Raw genomic sequence first — 19,828 nt, forward strand, 5'->3', positions numbered from 1 at the left:
ATATAAAACTTTAAGTTCCATAAAATTAGTATTTTGGGGGAGTGGGTTATTCTGATTTGTATTTGGTGTTGTGGGGTAGACATCTTTATTATTATTTTTTCTTCTGTCTACTTCCTTAAAATTGTCCCACCTTTGAATTTCATGCCATCAGACTCCACCACCTACCACTCCTTGCAGTGGTTATCTAGCAAGATTATATAATGCTCCTTCATTTCTTGAAGATTTTTAGCTTCTTGCTCACTGCAACCCTCTGCAGCACTACTGTCATACTTCATAGTGATTTTAATATCCATTTATGGCCTCTCTTTTTCTTGACCTCTTTTCCTCTATTGATTATATTCTCCATCTTAGAGTAGTTACTCATTCCTGTGGTCATACCTGAAAGACTGTCATTCTTTCACTTTGTCTTTGTCTGTACCTGTGCTGCTACATTATAGAAGAAAACATAACCATGTTTTAGTTTCACTTTAAATTGATAACTAATAATCTCAAGTGGGCATTTAATGCTATCCAGTTATTCTACTATTTTATCCTATCCCATTCTCTTATATATCTTTTATACATTTCTTAATGTATTTCTTAAATCTTCAGTGCTTTTCCCCATTCGCATTCACAGCTGATGACCTTAGTTACCATTTCCCTGAGAAAAGAGAAGCAGTCCAAATAGAACTTCCAGGGCGCCTGGGTGGCTCAGTTGGTTAAGCGACTGCCTTCGGCTCAGGTCATGATCCTGGAGTCCCTGGATCGAGTCCCGCATCGGGCTCCCTGCTCGGCGGGGAGTCTGCTTCTCCCTCTGACCCTCCCCCCTCTCATGCGCTTGCTCTCTCATTCTCTCTCTCTCAAATAAATAAATAAATAAATAAAATCTTTAAAAAAAAAAAAAAATAGAACTTCCATAAGATCCTATCAACACATCTACTAATGTACCTGCATCTATGCCCCTAATATTCTGCCTACCCTTCCATTAAAATGAACTATATGTACTTCATTCTTAAATCAACCTCTCTACATGTGTATTAAGTCCCATTCTTCTTTCTCTCCTGCAACTCCTACAATATTTCCTTCTGTGTTGTTTAAGATGCTCTATTTTCTCCTGTCTTTCTTTTACCCCGAAGATTTATTTCTTTTAGAGAGAGAGAGCGCATGTGAATGAGCAGGGGGGAGAGGCAGAGAGAGAATCTCACACGGACTCCCCGCTGAGCACAGAGCCCCATGTGGGGCTCGATCTCACGACCCTGAGATCATGACCTGAGCCGAAATCAAGGGTCAGATGCTCAACTGGGTGAGCCACCCGGGCACCTCTCTACCGAAACTACTCTTATGAAGGCCTCCAGTTCTGTGTATTCATTCCACTGAAATTATTGTGACAAATTATCCTAAGACTTAGAGGTGTAAAACAACCATTTACTATGCTCAGCAATTCTTTGCATCAAGAATTCAGATAGGATGCAGCAGGACAGCTTGTCTCTGTTCCACAATGTCTAGGCCCTTGTCTAGAAGACTCAAAAGTCTGAGGGCTGAATCATGAGAATGTCCATGTGCATGTCTAATGGTTGATGCTAGCTTCTGGCTGGGAACCTTGGTTCCTTTCTATGTGGGCTTCACCATTGGTCTCTTCATTTGTGCCAGTTTGGGCTTCCTCACAGCATGGTAGCTGCTTTGTAAGGGATAGTGTTCTGAGACAGAGGTATTAGTGGTATTGCCTTTTATGACTTAGTCTTGGAAGTCACTTCCATAGTGACTTCTATTCATAAAGACAGTCAGAAAGTCATAGTCAGGTTCATGGGGAGGATAAATAGGTTCTGCCTCTGAATAGGGAATGATAACCTGAAATATTGCTGTGACTGTTTATGGAAAATACAGTCCTCTACTCATGTTGCTAAATAAATTGTCAATTCTGTTTTTATCTTATTTGACCTTTCTCGCATTTGGTAATTTGATAATTCATCACTCCTTCCTTTAATACTTTTGTATTTTGAGTTTCAGGATTTCATACTCTTAATTTTCCTCTTACCTTATTGGTGCTTTTTGGACTCTTTTGGTGGTTCTTCCTCATTCACTCCAGGTCTGGAGTGAACTCTTCTCATTTCTGCCTGTACACTCTTGCTTTTGTGATCTCACCCAGTCTCATGGCTTTAAATATCTTATATGGTGATGACTCAAATTCTAGCTTGAAACTTCCCCTTGAACTGCATACTGTACATTCAGTTGCTTAATCAGACTCTGCACTAATAGACAAATTTAGCAAGTCTGAAATTGAATTCTTAATCATCACTCCCCCATATCTTGCTGAATCTGTTTCCTCCACTGACTTCTTCATCTCAGTAATCAGCTGGCAGCTCTATCTTTCCAATTGCTTAGGCCTAAACTTTTTTAATAATAAAAAATTTCTTGGATCATTGCAATAGCTTTCTAACTGTTTTTCCTACTTCTCACCTTACTGGCTGTTGTTAACCAGAGTTGTACTGTTAAAATATAATTCAAATTATGTCATTCTCTTCTTGAAAACCCTCTAATTGTTTATCATCTCAGCCTAAGTCCTTAAAATGGCCTACATGAAAGCCCACATGATGTCATCCCTGTAATCTCTCTGACCCCATCTTGTGTTCTCTGCCTTACTTTTGCTCCAATCACACTGGCTGCTTTACTGCTCTAGGACATGGCAATCATATTTCCTGCCCTAGGGTCTTTGCATTGGCAGTTCCCTGCCTGGAACCTCTTACTCTAAATATCCCTGTCTCACTTCCTTTTTTTTTTTTTTTTTTTTAAGATTTATTTATTTATTTATGAGAGAGAGCATGAGAGAGGAGAGGGTCAGAGGGAGAAGCAGACTCCCTGCTGAGCCAGGGAGCCTGATGCGGGACTTGATCCCGGGACTCCAGGATCATGACCTGAGCCAAAGGCAGTCGCTTAACCAACTGAGCCACCCAGGCGCCCCCTGTTTCACTTCCTTATCTCCTTCATGTTTTTGCTCAGTTGTCAGCTTCTCAATGACCTTAAATGACCACATTATGTGTAAAATTACATTACCTCTGCCCAAGCACTTCCTGTTTTCTTCCCTGTCTTGCTTTCCTCCATAAAATCATTATTATTTCCACTTATATTGGGGTGCCTGGATGGCTCACTTGGTTAAGCGTCCCACTCTTGATTTCGGCTTAGCTCATGATCTCAGGGTCCTGAGATGGAGCCCCACTTGGGCTCCTCGCTCAATGGGGAGTCTGCTTGAGGATTCTCTCTCTCCCTCTCCCTCTGTCCCTCCCCCTGCTAGCGTGTGCTCTCTCTTGCTCTCTCTCTGTCTCTCTCAAATAAATAAATATTTTTAAAAAGTTATTATTTCCATGTATAAATTATTTGATACATATATAGAGAGAGAAAGAGAGAGAGAGAGAGAGAAGAACGTAAGTTCCATGATACAGATTTTTGCCCTTTTTGTTCACTGTTCACATGTATAGTTCCTAGATGAGTATCTGGCAGGTGATAGGTGTTCAACAGATATTGTTAAGTGAATAAATATTTTTTACTTCAGTTTTTCTTATAAGGCTAATTATTACAAGGCACATGTCAGTGAATCAGCAAGATCTAGATCCAGACAGTACTACAGACATGGAAGATGTTACAAATGCTGAAGAAGAACTTATTAAAGAATGTGAAGAAATGTGGAAAGACATGGAAGAAGTAAGTACCAAGAGGTAAAAGTGATATATATATTAATTACTATAAAATTTAATTCCATTTCAATAATAGACTTAAGGAAAATAATTATGCTGGTTCCTGGAAGCCATTATATTATACGATAAATATTTATATGGCTTTTAGACCTATAAGCATTTATTCAAGATTCTTTATGCCAAATGAGCTATAGAAAGAGAAAAAATTATGGCTGTCCCTGCCATAGGAGGTTATCATCTAATAGAGGCAGTAGCCATTGTATTAGAAATATTGTGGTAGAAATGCAAAGACAACTTAGGATGAATAGTAAACCTAGATTGAAAGGGTCAAGTATAGCTTTCTAAAAGCAGTAATAACTAGGGGCGCCTAGGGTGGCTCAGTCAGTTAAGTGTCCGACTCTTGCTTTTGGCTTGGGTCATGATCTCAGGGTTCTGAGATCGGGCCCCACTTCGGGCTCTGCGCTGGGTGTGGAGCCTGCTTAAGATTCTCTCTCTCCCTTGGCCCCTCCCCCCACCTCTAAAAAAATAAATAAATAAAAAGCAAGTAATAACTGAATTCATTTCTAAAGAATAAATAGAAAGTAGCCTCTGAAAGTAGGAGAGTTACACAAAGCAGAAGGAACAAAATATATAAACATTGGGAGAGTTTAGAGAACTCTAGGTAGAATATTATGACTTAGTAAATTAGAAGAAGGACCTGTGGAGTAAGGCTGGAAAGTTAATTAGGAGCAAGAACATTGAGGATTTTGTCAAGTTTATAGTATGGGGAACCATTAAAAGATTATAAACATGAAGTGACATGAGATGCAGTTTGGGAAAATTACTTGGTAATTTTGAAGAAAATGAAATATAGAAGACTGAGACTACAGGTAGAAAGAGCATTTAGGAGGCTCTAGTACTAGTTCTGGTAAGAAGTACTGTAAGGGGGCGCCTGGGTGGCTCAGTAAGTTAAGTGTCTGCCTTCGGCTCAGGTCATGATCTCAGGGTCCTGGGATTGAGCTCTACATTGGGCTCCCTGCTCAGCGGAGAGCCTGCTCCTCCCTCTCCCACTCCCCCTGCTTGTGTTCCCTCTCTCACTGTGTCTCTCTCTGTCAAATAAATAAATAAAATCTTTAAAAAAAAAAAAAAAAGAAGTACTGTAGGGCTAAATCCTGTCATTGCAAATAGTAGGATTTAAGAGATACTAAGGAGGACCAAAAGGATTTGTAACTTAATTGTTGTGAAATGGAGGAAAATTATGGATATTTTCAGGTTTTTCGTTTGGGCCAACCTTGGTGAGGTTTGTTTCCTAAGACGGAGAATAGTGGAGAGAACACGTAATTATGGAGTTTGAGTGAAAATATGAATTTAGAAAATGTTGTCTTTGAAATTTATGTACATTTTCTGAATTACTGAGATAGAATCACTTCTGGTAAACTATAGTATGTTGGTAAAAGTTTTTTGTACTTAAAATAGCATAGTATATGATACAGGCCACAGACTTTGCAACCCATTCTTTGCAGTAAAATTTGAGATTAGGGCAGGTTATTGGTTTTCTTTTTTTCCTTTTTTCTTTAAAAAAAATTTTTTTTAAGGTTTTATTTATTTACTTGAGAGAGAGAGAGAGAGAGAGCACAGGCTGCAGGGAGGGGCAGAGAGAGAGGGAGAAACAGGCTCCCCACTGAGCAGGGAGCCCAGTGTGGGGCTGTATCCCAGGACCCTGAGATCATGACCTGGGCCTAACACAGATGCTCAACTGACTGAGCCACCCAGTCGCCCCTAAAATTATTTTTTAATATAAATCCTTGGTACTCTGTATGATTAGTGTATTTTCAAGATTATATAATTGTTTTTTTTCATTTTGGTATTTTTTCAGTATAGAAGTTGGAATTTAAAAATAACCAATTTTGGGGGGCACCTAGGTTGTGTAGTCAGTTAAGCATCCAACTCTTGGTTTTGGTTCAGGTGGTGATCTCAGGGTCCTGGAATCAAGCCCCATGTTGGGTTCTGAGCTCAGCATGGAGTCTGCTGGGGATTCTTTCTCCCCTCTTTTTCTGCCCCTCTCCCTGCCCCTGCTCTCTCTCAAATAAATAAATCTGTAAAAAAAAAATTTTTTTTTTTTGTAAAAAGATAACTGCTACCAGAAGTAAACACACAAGTAAAATTTAAATTACCCATATTTTCAATCAGATGTAATCACTATTAATGGTTGTGGGTTTTTTAAAATGGAATAGAAACAATGTCTCCTGAAGGCTTTATTTTCTTATGATCTTAACTATCTTTTTACTTCTTTTGTTATTTTTCTATAGTGCTTTCCTTCTTATTCTCTTATTTCCTATTTTTCCATTATCTAGCTTCTAATTCACCCTAACTATTAGTTTATATTTTCTCTTTCTTTATATCTTATGCTCATTTTTTTGTTCTACATAGAATCTAGTATCCCCTTCTACTTTTGGTGTGTTCACTTCAGGACCTGTTTGGCAGCCTTCCTGATCTTCTTGCTTAGAAAGTGAGGAATATAAACTCTTCTTTTACATCAGTTATTTGTATTTATTATTTTAAAGGAATATTACATTGGTATGAAGATGGAAAGGGAATTGTCTGTTATATATAAAAGCTTATAGTGTGTGACTTATTTACTTTTTTTGTTTTGTTTTGCTTTTTGTTTTGTTTTTATTTACTTTTTAAATCAAGTGTCAGAAAAAATTATCACTTGTTGGAACTGAGACACTCACTGATTCAAATGCTCAGGTATGAATCCTTTTTTTTTCTTCCTAAAAATAGATAAATTTAATTCATTTTGTTTTGGATAAGAATATTATTCATCTGTATTAAACCCACATAATAGTTTTGTTGACACCTGTATGCTTAATCACTTGGAAAATTCTCTACTCTTCCTGATTTAAGAGAAGTATTCTAAATACTTTTTGAATAAACTATTATAAATATTTTCTCTATCTTTTAACAGTTACACATATGTTTAACTGTTGAGTGAAAAACTGCAATTGAGATACCTTGTTAAAAATTTGAACACATACTGTCCTACTTTGTCTTAGGTATAGTAGCCAGTTTTTTTTTTACTATATGTGTGGAACCTTATTTTACTGTATGTTTAAATAAAGGATTAAGATATCCATTTTAATAATCAAGGACCTATGGAATTGGTTTAGGAATATACCAATGGATCAGTGCAACAGATTAAAAAGTTAAAATATGACAAAGATGGTAGTTCTAATTTGTGGGAAAAGGATGAATTAGTTAATAAATGATAGTGGTACAACTAGTTATCCATGTGGGAGAAAATAAAAGTGGACCTCTGTCTTTCATTATATAAACATATATTCTGGATGGATTGCCATAAAAATCTTACGAGAAAAGTTAGGAGACTATTTGTGCAGTTTAGGGATAGGACAAACTTCTTGGCTAATAGTAGAAACCTAGATATTATAAAAGAAAACTAGATATATTTGACCATATGAAAAGTTAAAAATGTTTTAGTGTTAATTTTAAGAACAAAGTCAAATATATGAATGATTCTATAGAAAGTTCTCTAAAACTGGTATTAGCATGTCAGAAGATATAAGAACCAATTGAAGTACTCCTGAGTTCCAAATCATGCAGTTTACATTTAAAAACTGGTTCAGTTTGTTACAAGGGCAGCAGGTGAGGAAGGTGTATGCTTGTGTCTGCCACCAGCAAGCTGCAGTTGCGGGTTCGTGTGCTTCATGGCCTGTTACACGGAGAGCAGCAGACAAGGGAAGTCAGAAGCAGAGCCAGCAGCCATCAGTTCATGGAGCGGGATATAGTACGGAAGATTTCCTGAGGGCTTTTGGTTTTTATTCTACTTCTTTTCATTAAGACTGGAATCAAGCTTACATGTAAACTGTTGGTAATTTAAGTTTACTTTTGTGCTATTCAGTGTAAAACTGTCTATTTTGAAAAAAATGTTGGTTATGAAAAATAAAGATTGAGGCACTGCTTCAGAAAGACACAAATTTGATATCATTTGAGCATGAAAAGGAATAATGGCCTTGATTGGTTATAACAATATGAAAAAAATGAAAATCTATGAGCATAACAATACTGAATAAAAATGAGAATGAGTGAGATAGAAAAAGAAGGGGAAAAAACTAATTAGTCACTTTTGGAAGTACCTATTATATCAGATCTTTAAAAATTACTGGTAAAGAATTAAGCCATCTTTTAAAAAAATTTGCATCTATCAATAAATATAGAGTTCTCTTGTACCGGGTAAAACTGAATATTGTATTTGAAACAGCATTATATAGTAAATAAACTGTCATCTGGTTTTCTTGGGAAATGTGGTTTTCATATTGTAGAAACAGACCTACTGAATCAGAGTCGCTAGTAAGCTGGTGCAGCCACTTTGGAAGACATGTATGGAGGTTCCTCAAAAGGTTGAAAATAGAGCTACCCTATGTCCCAGCAGTTGCACTACTGTGTATTTACCCCAAAGATACAAATGTAGTGATCCGAAGGGGCACCTGCACACCAATGTTTATAGCAGCAATGTCCACAATAGCCAAACTATGGAAAGAGCCCAGATGTCCACCGACAGATGAATGGGTAAAGAAGACATGGTATATATATATACAATGGAATACTCAGCCATCAAAAAAAAAAAAAATGAAATTTTGCCATTTGCAATGACGTGGATGAAACTAGAGGGTGTTATGCTAAGCAAAATAAGTCAATCAGAGAAAGGCAATTATCATATGATCTCACTCATATGTGGAATTTAAGAAACACAACAGAGGATCATAGGGGAAGAGAGGAAAAAAATAAAACAAGATGAAATCAGAGAGGGAGACAAACCATAAGAGACTCTTAATCATAGGAAACAAACTGAGGGTTGCTGGAGGGGAAGTGGGGTGAGGGGATGGGGTAATTGGGTGATGGACATTAAGGAGGGCACATGATGTAAGGAGCACTGGCTATTATAGAAAACTGATGAGTCACTGACCTATACCTCTGTAACCAATAATATATGTTAATTGAATTTAAATAAAAAAATAATCTCAAAGTAAAAAAAAATAAGATAAAATAACTGCATAATTTAAAAAAAGGAATACTAGGTGCTATAAATAGTAACTGAAGGAGTACATTTATTAAATCCTCCCCCCCCCCAAAAAAAATCACTAGGGACTGGGCCTCTACATTTCCTGAGTGATTTTCATGCAATGAACCAAACAAACAACTGGCTTTGGTGGAAGTGCTTATATAGTTGTAAAGAATCTATCCTGAGATAGTCAATAAGAACATTGTCTAAGGGATCCACAAAATATCTTTTCCTATTGTGTTGAGAGTCCCCAAGATTACTCCCAGGCGTAATTCACAAGACTCACAGCAACTCACAGGAGGACTCACAAGGCTCAGTGTGTAGTTATATTCATGGCTAAGATATATTACATTAAAAGGATGCAAACTAAAATCAGCAAAGGGAAAAGGACCATGGGGTAAAGTCCACAGGATACCAGACACAAGCTTTCAGGAGTCTTCTCTTATCAGAATCATGTAAGATGTGCTTAATTCCCCGAAGGAGTTGTGACAGTGTGAAATGTTTTCTACCAGGGAACCTCATTAGAGATTCAATGACCAAGGTGTTTTGTGGGGGCTAGTCACGTAGGCACCCTCTGGGTAGCAGTTATCAAAATACCAGACTTTAAGAAGGAAAGCAGGTGTTAAGCTTAAGTCATATTCTTTGCAAAAACAGTTAAAGCACAATCAGCCACTCTTAATAGGTTTTGGTGGGAACCATCTCAAAATACAAGTTCCCAGATGCCAGTGAAGAGCCAACCTTGAAAGCAGTCCTTTAAATAATATCAGGCTTGCTTTGGTTACTCTTTTTTGCATACCTATTAACTTTAAAATTTCAGTATTAAAACTTAATCCATTTTTAAAGAAAGAAGTTAGATATTTTAAATTAGAAAATGGAAGGGATTCTCAAATTTCATATAAATCACTTTAGAAATATTGCTGTTGTTTTTTAGAAAGTATTGTTTAATTTTATGGCAAGGTCAGAAATAATTTGAGTGTTTGCCTTAGCTGGGCTTTGGGAAGGTAAGAGCTGTACTTCATCAACATAGTACAAAGTTGAACTGTATGAAATTGCTTTTTTTTTTTAAAGTTGAAAAATGAATATTGGTTATTTGATGCATTTCAACCTAATATGTGCAGGAAAAGTGATACCAATTTCTTATCATTATGATAGTTTTGCCTACTTTAGATACTACTTCCTAAGAATTTGTTATTTCTTCTTAGGTATAATTAGCATTTATAAAATTGCTTTATAGTTCACAGCAAACCTTTCACACTCATATTTAGTTATAAGAAAATAATGTTAAACTCTCCTTTGGTAAAAATTTTAAAACCTGCAAATGAATTTTTATGGAATTATATAAAGCTTTCAAATATACTAGGTTTTCTTCCTCTTGACTATTCAATAGTGTTTAGATACAGAGCAGGGTCTTTGAACCACCTGCTCTGTATCATAAAAATTGGTTAAGGGGCACCTGGGTGGCTCAGTTGATTAAGCATCTGACTCTTGATTTCGGCTCAGGTCATGATCTCAGGATGGTGGGATTGAGCCCCACATCGGGCTCTGCGCTCAGCTGGGAGTCTGCTTGTCTCTCTCCCTCTACTTCTCCAGCTTGTGTGTGCACGCGCTCTCTCAAATAAATAAAAATAAATAAATAAATAAATAAATAAATAAAAATCTTTTAAAAAAATGGTTAAAAAGACAGTACTTGTTGTTCTTTTATTGTAAATATTTCAGTAATACCCATTGCATTTTTAATCTAGCTACCAATAACAATTATATAGAGGTGATAAAAAATGTTCTGAAATTTAACTTTAAGCATACATAGACTTCAATTTAATAATCTAATCAGGCATCAGATTTATCACAGATATGTAATTATCAAAATTACAATGATTGGAGCCACTTAATATCAGAAACATGTCATCTTAGACTGTTGTGTATTGGTTTTTTTAAGTAGCCTGTGGAAGCAATCTCATTTTATAATTATCTCTATATATGTATTTAAAATTTTTTTAAATTAAGTAATCTCTGCTTAATGTGGAGCTTGAACTCACAACCCGAGATCAAGAGTGCATGCTCTACTGCCTGAGCCAGCCAGGTGACCCTCTGTGTTTGTATTTAAATTTATTTTTAGCAACCCCCTAAAAGCAGTTGCTATTTTTCTGAAAGTGCATAGAGAAAAAAGAGTATCTTAAAAGTAAATTTGTCTTTTTTTTTTTTAAAGATTTTATTTATTTATTTGACAGAGACACAGTGAGAGAGGGAACACAAGCAGGGGGAATGGGAGAGGGAGAAGCAGGCTTCCCGCTGAGCAGGGAGTCCGATGTGGGGCTCGATCCCAGGACCCTGGGATCATGACCTGAGTCAAAGGCAGATGCTTAACGACTGAGCCACCCAGGTGCCCCTAAATTTGTCTTTTTAAAGTAAACTCTACTCCCACTGTAGGGTTCAAACTCATGATCCCAAGATCAAGAGTTTCATGCTCTACTGACAGAGCCACCCAGGCTCCCCTAAAGCAAATTTGTCTAAAAACTGTTGGCAAGAAATAACATCTTATGTTTTTAAAGATTTTACTTTTGAGTAATCTTTATACCTAATGTGGGGTTTGAACTCACATTCCCAAGATCAAGAGTCACATGCTCCACTGACTGAGCTAGCCAGATACCCCTATATTTTTAAAGTGATATTAATTTAGGGAATAAAAGAAGTATACTTAGGTTCTTTTGTTTTAGGTTGAGTGGTAAAGTAGAATTGATCATTTTTTAAGACTATATCACTGGTATAATAGGCAGTTTATGAGCTATAATTAATAATGGTTTAAAGTAGAATTCTGTTTGGAGTGATAATTTTTTATACTTTGGATGCCTATTATGTTAGCTATTTATGTTAAGAACTTGTGTTAAAGTATATTAAGAATGTCTACACTTTCATCTATGAATATCTATGAATATTCTATAAAAAATGACTTTGTTTTATACTCTTGCTTTTTTTTGTTATAGCTGTCATTATTAATTATGCAAGCGAAATGTTTGACTGCTGAACTCAATCAATGGCAGAAAGAAAGTCCTGGAAGTAAGGTTCTTATTTTTAGATTTATATTTTTGTAAACAAATTAGTGGCAAATTAATTTAATGATTACAAGAATTACAAGATCCATTTAGCCTTGTTGAAATTGCCTAAATTTTTCTTTCATTTATATATATTATTCTGTGTTTATTATTATAGATGAATATGTTTATGTGACATTATAATAATCTTAAATTATGGAGACCTTATTATATCCATCATTTGATCCTTGCAGACGCTGTCTTACCCGCTCAGTAGAAACTGTAAATTGTGTCTTAATGAATGAAACTTACCTCATGGAGGGCGCCTGGGTGGCTCAGTCAGTTGAGGGTCTTCCTTTGGCTCAGGTCGTGATCCTAGGGTCCTGGGATTGAGCCCTGCATCAGCTCCCTGGCTCAGCAGGAGAGTCTGCTTTTCCCCTTCCCTCTGCCTCTTACCCCCCCGATTGTGCTCTCTCTCTCTCAAATAAATACAATCTTTAAAAAAGAAAGAAAGAAAGAAAAGAAACTTACCTAGTAGAGGAGAAAAGTTATTTTAGATACTTATTTACATAGGGACTACATAGATTGTATGTTGCCTCTTGACTTGTCCAGCGGGGTCCAGCTATATATTTGCCTTTTGTCAAGAAATAGAAAATGGCTTAAAAATCTGTAGTTAAAATACCCAGCTAGGAGATACGTTTCTATTATGAAAGCTTACTTTTTCTGTGCCACATATATGTGTGTATTTGGTATTTTATATGGGCTGTAATTCTTTCTTTTAACATTTCCCTTCTTTTTTTTTTAATATTTTATTTATTTATTGACAGAGAGAGAGATAGCAAGAGCAGGAACACAAGAGGGGGAGTGGGAGAAGGAGAAGCAGGCTTCTGGCCAAGCAGGGAGCCCGAAGTGGGACTCGATCCTAGGACCCTGGGATCATGACCTGAGCCGAAGGCAGACGCTTAACAACTGAGCCACCCAGGCACCCGTAACATTTCCCTTCTCTTTTCTTCTGCCCAGTTGCCTCCTTTCCCTTAGTTCCCCCCAGTTCCCATTTTAGTCTCCTTTGTAGATTTATTGCTCTCTAATCCCAAGTGTTGGGATTCTTCTATTCATTCTCTGTCTAGACAATTTCATCTGCATTCTTGATCTTAAATACTTATTATATTCATCCCCACCACTTTTCCACATCTTCACTGCCACATGGTAGTTTTTTTTAAATTTTAGTATTTCTCCTAGGTGTGTATATATATATATATATATATATATATATATATATATATATACACACATACATATATACACAGTGGTATAGTATATGTATACTTTAATTTGCATTAAACTATATATCCTGTTGCCTCCTCAGGATTATATTTAGCATCTCAAAGGCTGCTCATACTATGCTGTTAAAATTTGCTGTTCTCTAGAGGACTATGCTCAGCAATTTTTGCTTCCTACTCTATATGCTATTCTAGCATTATATTTTCTGCTTTTGTTTTTATATATTATATCTGCATTAATAACTTCTATATCAGTTTGCTAGGGCTGCTATAAAGTACCATGGACTGGGGTTGCTTAAACAACAGAAATTAATTTTTTCATAATTCTGGAGGCTAGAAGTTCAAGATCAAGGTGTTCACAAGGTTGGTTTCTTCAAAGCCTCTCTTCTTGTCTTATACCTTGCCATCTTCCCCCTGGGTCTTCACATAGTCACCCATCCATTTACTAATCTCTTTGTAAGAAGTCACCAGTCATAATGGAGTAGGGCCCATCCTAATGACCTCATTTTAACTTAATCACATCTTTAAGGACCCAGTTCCAAATATATGAACATTCTGAGGTGCTGGGGATTAGAACTTCAAAATATGAATTTGGGTGGATAGGAGGGCACAATTTTTTCTTTATTTTTTTAAAGATTTATTTATTTATTTATTTGTCAGAGAGAGAGAATGAGAGAACACAAGCAGGGGGAGCGGCAGGCAGAGGGAGAAGCAGGCTCCCCACTGAGCAAGGAGCCCGATGCAGGGCTCGATCCCAGGACCCTGGGATCATGACCTGGGCTGAAGGCAGACGCTTAACGGACTGAGCCACCCAGGCGTCCCAGGAGGACACAATTTTCATGAATGTTTCCAAATCTGTGTATCCAGGCCAGACTTTCTGCAATGTCATACTTATATATATCTCTACTTTTTCCAAAATATTCTACACGTGCCTCAGATTTATGAATTGATCTCCATTCTCTGATCCATTGAATGGAATCTATTTAATCAGCCATAAATTTAAGAGTCCTTCTAGATTCTTCCTTTTTCATATATTACATATAGCCAGTCATTAATTATGAAGCCTTACTGCCACACATTTACTCTAGGCTTTCATCACCAATCCACTAGTTTGTTATAATAGACGTTTTACCTCTTGTTCAAGATTGTTTTTTATTAATAAGAGAAATTTTCAAACTTGAAAGTTAAAGGTCGAACTTCATTCTTTTGCATGTGTATTATCTAGTTTTCCCATTACCATTTGTTGAGAAAATTGTTCTTTCCCCCATTGAGTTGTCTTGGCATCCTTGTCAAAAATAATTTGACCATATAGTGAGGATTTATTTCTGGGTTCTCTATTCTCTTCTCTTGGTCTTTATGTCTGTCTCTATTGCCAGTAGCATACTTTTTTGATTATTGTAGCCTTGCAGTAAATTTTGAAATTAGGAAATATGAGACTGCCAACTTTGTTCTTCTTTTTCAAGATTATTTTGGCTCTTTGGGGTCCTTTGAGATTCCATGTGAATTTTATGGTGGATTTTTCTATTTTATACAAAAATATTGTTGGAATTTTGATAGGGATTGCATTGAAGCTATTGGTCACTTTGGGTGGTATTGATGTCTAATAATATTAAGTCATCTAATCCTTGAACATGGGATGTTTTTCTATTTGTTGCTATCTTTAATTTCTTTCAGCATTTAAGTCTTTTAACTCCTAGGTTAAATTTATTCCTAAGTATTTTATTCTTTTTGATGCTATGTATCAGGGAATTTTCAGTTTTTATTTTTCTAATTATCATCATGCTTTATATACACATTTTTGTACTGGTGACACCAAGCACACAGGCTGACCCATATGCCAAATACCCATTTTGCTTCAGGCTGCCAGTCCCATAGATTGCCACACTGAAAGGATTTAAAATATCTTTATATTCTTAGAAGCTGCTATATTGTATGGGTTGAAATGATTATATGAATCAATACTGAAATGCTACTCATGACCACACTGGCCAAGAGGAAGATTATTAACTTTATGTTCTTAGAATCCTTCTCATTGCATTTGTTGAAATGATTTGGTAGCCACCCTGAGGCTGCCAATAATCAGTTCTGATACGGGGTCTATGAAGCACATGTGGGAAGTTCTTTCCTGTCAGAAGACCCTCTAGAATAGCAGATAGATCAGAAAATTTTCAGTAGCATATTATTTGATAAATTTTAAATAGTACTTTATTAGGAAAGGTAAACTTAAAGTACAAAGGTTGAACTTTTCTAAGTATAAGGATTTAATTTTGCTATGCAAAATTAAACTGAAACATTATACTCATAAACTGGCAAAAATTTTAGAAGAGTTTATATATTTTGCTGTTTCTTATTGCTAATAGAAATTTTTTGAAAAGAATCTGGCACCCTATATTAAAATTAAAAATACACATTTCCTTCTATGAAATTCCATTTCTGGTAATTTATCCCAAAGAAATGAAAGCACTAGTACATAAAGACATAAATTAAAAAATGCTTACTGCATCATTGTTTTTTGTGGCTAAAAATTAGGTACGAAGTTAACGTTCAGTCAGTACTGATATCACTCAATACACTATGGTATATTTATCCTGTGGAATAATTTGAAGTGATTTAAAATTATGAATTAGACTTACACCAGATGAATAGAAAGGATTTCCATGGGGATTTTGTTGAGCAAAAATAAGAATAATGTAGGGGTGCCTGGGTGGCTCAGTCAGTTAAGTGTTTGCCTTAGGCTCAGGTCAGGATCCCAGGGTTCTGGGATCGAGCCCCACATCGGGCTCCCTGCTCCGCGGGAAGCCTGCTTCTCCCTCTCCCACTCCCCCTGCTTGTGTTCCCTCTCTCGCTGTGTCTCTCTCTGTCAAATAAATAAATAAAATCTTAAAAAAAAAAAGAATAATGTATATGATACTCCATTCTTGTAAAACCAGCAATAACAAAATGAATAACCCTTGCATGTATATGTACAGATAATGTACATGTACATATACATATACATGCATAGGATCATATAATTAGAGAGAGATATATTTAAGGACACAGTATAGATTATTAATTTTATTTTTGAGAGATTGAAAAACAAAACAAAAGGCACAAAATCCAAAAATGCATAAATGTTATGTTTGTCTAAAATTATATATAAGTTGATTATATATGTAAAGATGTTAAATAAGAAAATAGAGGTATCTTAAAAACCACAAAATCAGGGGTGCCTGGGTGGCTCAGTCGTTAAGTGTCTGCCTCGGCTCAGGTCATGAGCCCAGGGTCCTGCTTCTCCCACTCCCAGTCCCCCTACTTGTGTTCCCTCTCTCGCTGTCTCTCTCTGTCAAATTAATAAATGAAATGTTTAAAAAACCAACCAACCAACAAACAAAAAAACCCGCAAAATCAAATTCTTTATTTTTGAGATTTTTTTTTTTTAAAAGATTTTATTTATTTATTTTGACAGAGAGAGAGAGACAGTGAGAGAGGGAACACAAGCAGGGGAAGTGTGAGAGGGAGAAGCAGGCCTCCTGCTGAGCAGGGAGCCTGATGCGGGGCTCGATCCCAGAACCCTGGGATCATGACCTGAGCTGAAGGCAGATGCTTAACAACTGAGCCACTCAGGCGCCCCTATTTTTGAGATTTAACTAAGCATATATGTATAATTTTGGTTTGTTTTGTTTCTGTAGTAATTCCACTGAATGAAGAAGTTCTTGTAACATTAGGCAAAGAAGAGGTAAGTCACTTACTAAATCTGTAGTAACCTTAATTAACCTATAACTAGAAGTGTTTGGGATTCATGAGATAAGTAGGATGAATCTACTTTAAAGCCATATTAATTTTTTTATTTTGATTTTATGTTTTATTGAATGGAATGTTTTAAATGACTTGAATTTCATTTCACCAATTTGTATATCAGAACTATTGTTAGTATTTAATGTAAACTTTATTCTTATATTTAATTTCCAATTGATTAAACTCTTCATAATACAAGCAAAAACATTAAACATAGTTAAATGATCATAATATACATCTGTTCTTCTCAAAACTTAACCTACATATCAATAAAGATATTTTTTTTAACATGTAAGTCCATTCGGTCAAAGTCCATTAGGTCAAACAAGAATTGTAAACAAGGTTGTAATGCATGGAAAGAAATAAGTATCTGTGTGTCAAGAGACAGAGATAGGGATGAAAAGATATTATCTGCCCTACAGAGTTGAAAAAAAGTCTTGGGATTTGAAGGAACCTGGTACTACAAAATCCAAGGTTCAAGTCTGAAGCTAAAAACAAGATTTCTTTAACAGCAGAACATAGACTGTTAGGCTTTCTCTTTTCTAATCAGGCAGCTAACTTTTTACCCCCACACTTGGAAACTGGAGGTATAGGATATGGAGAGATTAAACTGTTGAGGCTCTGGACCCAGGGATACCAGGTTGGGTGTTTAGTAGGGTTGGCGTGCAGGTCAAAGGTCAGAAAGATCCAGTTAATATTTTATACTGTGTGGTGGAAGTACCAGCTCCTTTCCCTGCTCTTTCTCCAGAGGTCTTACAATCTATTATAAAATAGCCTCAGAGTGGAGATAAAACAATCTTCTCTGGAAAATCTAAATGGCTTAAGAAAAAGATCTATAAGTGTTAATATATGGTTCTCAGTGAAAAAGCAGGATTGGTGTACATCAAAACATCCCATTCATAACAGGGTTTTTAGTATTTTTGAGTTTTAAACATAAATGGCCAGCCAGTGGTCATCAGTGTTTGTGAATGCCTCCAAATAGAAAGGTAGTAACCCAAAATAACTGATAAAGATGAACCTTAAGGAAATAGAGACAATTCAGGGAACAAAGAGAATTTAATAAACAATATCTTCAGGGGCGCCTGGGTGGCTCAGTCGTTAAGCGTCTGCTTTTGGCTCAGGTCATGATCCCAGGGTCCTGGGATCCAGCCCCGCATCAGGCTCCCTGCTTGGCGGGAAGCCTGCTTCTCCCTCTCCCACTCCTCCTGTTTGTGTTCCCTCTCTGGCTGTGTCTCTCTGTCAAATAAATAAATAAAATCTTTAAAAAAAAAAAAAACCACAAGCAATATCTTCAGAGAGACAAAAAAAATTTGATTAAAAAATAACAGAGGTACCTAGGTGGCTCAGTCAGTTAAGTGTCTCTTGATTTCGGCTTTATCATGATCTCAGGGTCATGAGATCTAGCCCCGTGCTGGGCTCCTCACTCATTTGGAGAGTCTGCCTAAGAGTCTCTTTCTCTCCCTTTGCCCCTCCCCCTGCTTATGCATGTGCTCTCTCTCTCAAATCAATCAATCTTTGAAAAAACATTAAAAAATAACAGAATGCCAACTTAATAAAAGTACTACTTCATACCCCCTAGCATGGCTATAATCAAAAGACAGACAATAACAAGTATTGATGAAGATATGGAGAAATTAGAACATTGATAAACTGCTAGTGGGAATGTAAAATAGTGCAGCCACTTTGGAAAACATTTTGGTAGTTCCTCAGAAGATGAAAGAGTTACTATTTGAACCAGTAGTTTCACTCCCAGCTGTATACCTAAGAGAAATGAAAATAAGTGTATGTCCACACAAAAACTTAAACATGAATGTTCATAGCAACATTTTTCTTAATGGCCAAAAATGGTGAACAACCTAAATATTCATCAACTGATGAATGGATAAATAAATTGTGATACGTCTATACAGTGATGTATTATTGTCTAAAATAATGAAGTACCGATATGCCATGATATAGGTGTATTTTGAAAACATTATGCTAAATGAAAGAAGCCAGTCACAAAGGATTGCATATTATATTATTCCATTTATATGAATTGTCCATAATAGGCAAATCCATAGAGACAGAAAGTAGGTTGTTGCTTATTGATTAAGGCTGGGTGATTGGAGAAGAAATAATGAGTGACTGCTAATGGATACTGCTAACAGGTTTCCTTTTGGGATGATGAAAATGTGCTAGAACAGATTGTGGTGATTTTGCACAACTCTACCGTAAAAATTACTGAATTATACACTTTAAATGTGTACTGTATGGTATGTGAAATATATCTCATAAAAGCTGTTATTTTAAAAAGGACCAATCAGAGAATAAGAGCCTTTCTAAATAAAAACATGATACCTGAAATAAACACGAAAATGTTGGTAATTATAGTCATGGAAATCTACAGAGTAAGGATGGCAAAAAAAGGAAAATTGGAATAACAGAAGATAGTAGAACTAGAGTATCAACTCAGAAGTACAAAATACAACCAGTAGAAGTTCCAAGTTTTTGAAAAATGGAAGGGAAGAAACAATAAATAATACATGAACATTTTCCCAGAATGAAAGATAAAGATTCTTTTTTATATTGAAATGAGCCACCAAATTTTCAATATCATGAATTAAAAATGACATGACATAATGATCCACTGTAATTTTCCCTTTGGTAGCAGCCCTTAGGCTAGTAACTCTGGTTTGAACTGGCTGGAATCCAAACGATGCAGTACCAGCATTGGCCTTAACATTTTCATTTTAACTATTACAGATAAAAATAACAAAGAGATTGAATATTTAGCTTGTTTCTTTCACAGTATCATAAGTATTTCCTTATGCATCCAGTCAGCCAACTGTCTGAGAATTTTTTCTGTCATTTCTAAATTCCCAGAATACTTCTGCCAGTAATTATTGATCATGGTGCAACTGTTGTCTTCTTTTTTGACTGGGTAAACATCAGGCACCAGGTTCATCATTCTCTGCCCAATTATCCTTCTTTTTCCCACACAGTGCTTTCTTTATGTTTTGGTGAGCCAGAGTC

The 19,828-nt window shown here is 36.1% G+C and overlaps 1 protein-coding gene across 1 annotated transcript in view; it reads left to right on the plus strand.

The window, feature by feature from the left end:
• The window catches only part of CENPK (centromere protein K), a 65,276-nt gene that overhangs the window by 5,680 nt on the left and 39,768 nt on the right, over positions 1 to 19,828 (plus strand). Inside the window, exons 3-6 of the mRNA XM_032404339.1 lie at positions 3,527 to 3,675; positions 6,342 to 6,398; positions 11,709 to 11,781; positions 16,708 to 16,754. Of these exons, the coding sequence (XP_032260230.1) occupies positions 3,559 to 3,675; positions 6,342 to 6,398; positions 11,709 to 11,781; positions 16,708 to 16,754 (294 nt within the window). The 5' untranslated portion in view covers positions 3,527 to 3,558. The remainder of the gene's footprint in view (positions 1 to 3,526; positions 3,676 to 6,341; positions 6,399 to 11,708; positions 11,782 to 16,707; positions 16,755 to 19,828) is intronic.

This window comes from Phoca vitulina, unplaced genomic scaffold (genome assembly GCF_004348235.1).
Source record: "Phoca vitulina isolate PV1807 unplaced genomic scaffold, GSC_HSeal_1.0 scaffold6, whole genome shotgun sequence".
Classification (NCBI taxonomy): domain Eukaryota; kingdom Metazoa; phylum Chordata; class Mammalia; order Carnivora; family Phocidae; genus Phoca; species Phoca vitulina.